This window comes from Lottia gigantea (genome assembly GCF_000327385.1).
Source record: "Lottia gigantea unplaced genomic scaffold LOTGIsca_51, whole genome shotgun sequence".
Taxonomy (NCBI): Eukaryota; Metazoa; Mollusca; class Gastropoda; family Lottiidae; genus Lottia; species Lottia gigantea.
The window spans coordinates 3,302-6,584 of record NW_008709752.1 but is presented as its reverse complement, the minus strand read 5'-3'; the positions used below and the strand labels follow the sequence as shown (position 1 = coordinate 6,584).

Sequence of the window (3,283 nt, the reverse complement as noted above, 5' to 3'; positions counted from 1 at the left end):
ACATTATCAATAGCGCATGCGCACTGTCTTATTGGAGGCATAGGGATATGAGGGTTGTTCTAAATATCTCGAAATATTAATTCAATTTGTTATAGAAATTGTTTTGCAGAAGACGGTTGTGGTTGTAGATGTTATACTGAAATTCAGTTTTAATTGAAATATCATTGTATGGATCACTACAGTTAATCTTAATTTAATATCAACCACCAACAATTTAAAAAGTATGGCAGTTCTACCTCCACCTTCAATTTATATCCAGTGCCACGTTTAATTTGGAATCCTGTGTACCAGAGGGTTGTAATACCGTAACTTACCTATCGTTAATCTGGATTTTAAATGATATTGTGTAGTATAATGTTATTATTTTAACTTTTGATTGATTTGATTGAGTATGGAGCCAATTCCACGTGTTGAGATTTCTTCTAACAAATCATATGCCTCGTCAAGTGACAGACTCTCGTCCCTTAGAGATTTTAGTGACTCTCAAGGAACCCTGCGACCATCATGGTTGCGACTCATGGATCATCCCGATATTTACAGTCATATGGGATTTTGGGGGAATTTAAATTCAAAGGTATGTACTGTTCTTCAATTATAAAAATCCCGACTTTTGGGTCTTTCAAAGATGGTGAAATAACACGACATAACCTGTAGAGTGACGGACAGGATCGTGTATATTTAAGATTTTCACACAGTATATAGTGGAAGTTTGAATAAGCATCAACTAAAGAACAATCTATTTCAGCCGAATGAATCATATTCTTGGGCATTAATATAGCCTAACATCGGCTCATTTTCCTCGGGTTTGTTACTTCTATTCGGCATTATGATGGCATCTTAAATGATTCGGCATTCGATGCTTCTTGCATTTGATTTGAAAAGTCTTAACGGGTATGTCTTAAGTACATTGTCTGTATGGCGTTTGGGGTGTTCTAAGTTTCGATGATCGACGAGAATTGGGAAGTCTGGGTTTTCGGCTTGAGTTGACGCTCGTTAGCATTGAGCCCCAAGCTTCGAAGGCGATAGAAGAATTTCATTCCAAGCAAGCTTTCTCCCGTCAATCCAGCCAGAATTAACGCAGAAAAGGCGACTGTAGGCCTCAAGTAAATGGCAGACCTAAATCTTTAGTAAATGAAGGTTATGAAATTCTAGCCAGCTCATCCACGATTCCTTTCTTATTATAAAATATTATAACTAAGTCATTGGATTTTGGTTTTTAACTTTCCCAACCGTAAACAACATTTTGTGATCTGGGAGGGGAAAAATCATGGAAGGTGGTATAGACATCACCGCTATAATGTCAGTCGTAATATATTTGGATCAAGATAAGAAGGGACCAGGCACTGGGTTCATCCACTGCATAGTAAGCAAAATAAATGCAAGGTGATTGAAGAATTGTCTGAAACCGCTAAGAATTGTAGAAACCAAAAATAAGGAAACTCTAAGACAATATATTCAAAATCGAACTCTTAAGACAATTAAAGGCGTTGTCTGATGATCACTATGAAATGACATCACTTGAGATGTTCACGGATCCATAAAGATGTTAATCTTGTTATGTTATTGTTGTTAGATCATTTGATAATTAATCTACAATTCAGTTGAAAGGACTGGATAAACAATGTAGATGATACGGTCTAACACCTTTCGATTACAGCTCTATCTTAAAACCCTCCGGCATATTTTAATGCTGGGAGTAGCGTGGCGTAAAGCAGATAAAAGTTCACATAACCAATTCAAAGTTTTAAATATCTAAGTACATCAAAAAATTCCACGTATACCTTCAAAATATCAAGGCTGAGGATTCAGCATCTTGATGTTTAACACTTTCTTACTTATTTCATGATGCTTTTTGCAGCCTGCAACACGATTAACGCCAAATACACAGTTCACCAACCCATTTACTGTCAGCCGCATCGACTCAACAGATTTCTCTCATATTAAAACCGACATAGAATCTAAAGATGGGTACAAAAACACTAGTGACAGTTCTGGATCATGGACGCTAGAAACTAGCCAAAAACCTACACCACATCGACGACGTAATGCCATATTTATTTTCTTGTTAACAGTGGCATTTTTTGGTATCATTGCTCTCGCCACTACTACCGCTTTATACAGTATTACCAACACTGATTCAGGTAAGAATTAATCTGGTTGTGTAAGCAATAAAGAGATTGTAAAGAAGTTATTTAAACTTTTTACGTGTATCGGGGACACTAATATCATCAATTTGCGCTATTCCAATTTTCAGTAAGACGTCTGTCTGTCAGACGCTCTTGTAATCCCACTAAAAGTAAGCTTTGGCAAAAACTGCTATTGATGTATAAAGAACTTGTCGATACTGATAATGCATAGTTAAAGTGGAATTGTAAGAACCTCACACGTTGATTGAAAAGTTAAATGGTGCAAATCGAAGCTTTTAGTGCACCTTATACATGTTTTAAGAAAAACCTTAAAGAAGTTGATGATCATACAGAATATTGATAGTTGATCTCTTACAGCACTGAGTTTTAATAACCTGACGCAATACGCCCCACAAAAATTCTTACCATAGGAATATGTCGTAGAATTTTAGAAATACCATACTAAAGACACAATTGATAGTAAGATATTTCTTAGGATCGGAACCTGAAGCCCACACACACTAACTGTCTTCTGTCTAATGAAATGGGGAACAAAGATTAAACGAATTCGTAATAGTGGTTCTATATTTGCTTAGCTGGTGACACATACACGTCTGATCAGAAATTTAATTTGAACTACTGACGAACCGCTCAGGATGAAATCGAGTGCTACATGATGTTCGAAGGCATGTGCATATGCGTTCTGACCAAAATCTAAGTTGTTGGTATACATTCCCTAGATGGTGTTTACAATATTTTTCAGATGCTTTAAAATCAACTCTAGGAAACTCAGGAAACATAACTGGAGAGGACACCAGTAAAGCGGTAATTGGTATTGACACATCTACCTTCTCAACAGCTGCAGTTAGCAGCACGCACATGGTGGATGAAGGCTCAATATTAACTTTAGATCATAGTTATTTCCCTATATCCTCTAGTTATCCATCCGTGGAATCATCATCTGTGATCAATATTGTTCACACCGACTATCTACCTGATGTTGTCGATATTGGACAGAAGACTATGGTGCCTCAAGGTCCTTTCGTAATATCCAGCAGTGAAATGTGGATTTCCGATTCCATGGTTGAGACAAACACACCATCATTTATAACAGACATGACACACTACACTCTTCCATAATCTCGACATCTGACCAT

General features: G+C 36.9%; 1 protein-coding gene across 1 annotated transcript; it reads left to right on the top strand.

Moving 5' to 3' along the window:
* Window positions 1–391: 391 nt before the first annotated feature.
* On the top strand, window positions 392–3,266 carry LOTGIDRAFT_165322 (hypothetical protein; the record flags this gene model as incomplete). The annotated part of the gene is made up of 3 exons (XM_009062344.1): window positions 392–574; window positions 1,859–2,141; window positions 2,890–3,266. The coding sequence occupies 3 exons, from the start codon at window positions 392–394 to the stop codon at window positions 3,264–3,266; spliced, it is 843 nt and encodes a 280-aa protein (XP_009060592.1).
* Window positions 3,267–3,283: the final 17 nt, after the last annotated feature.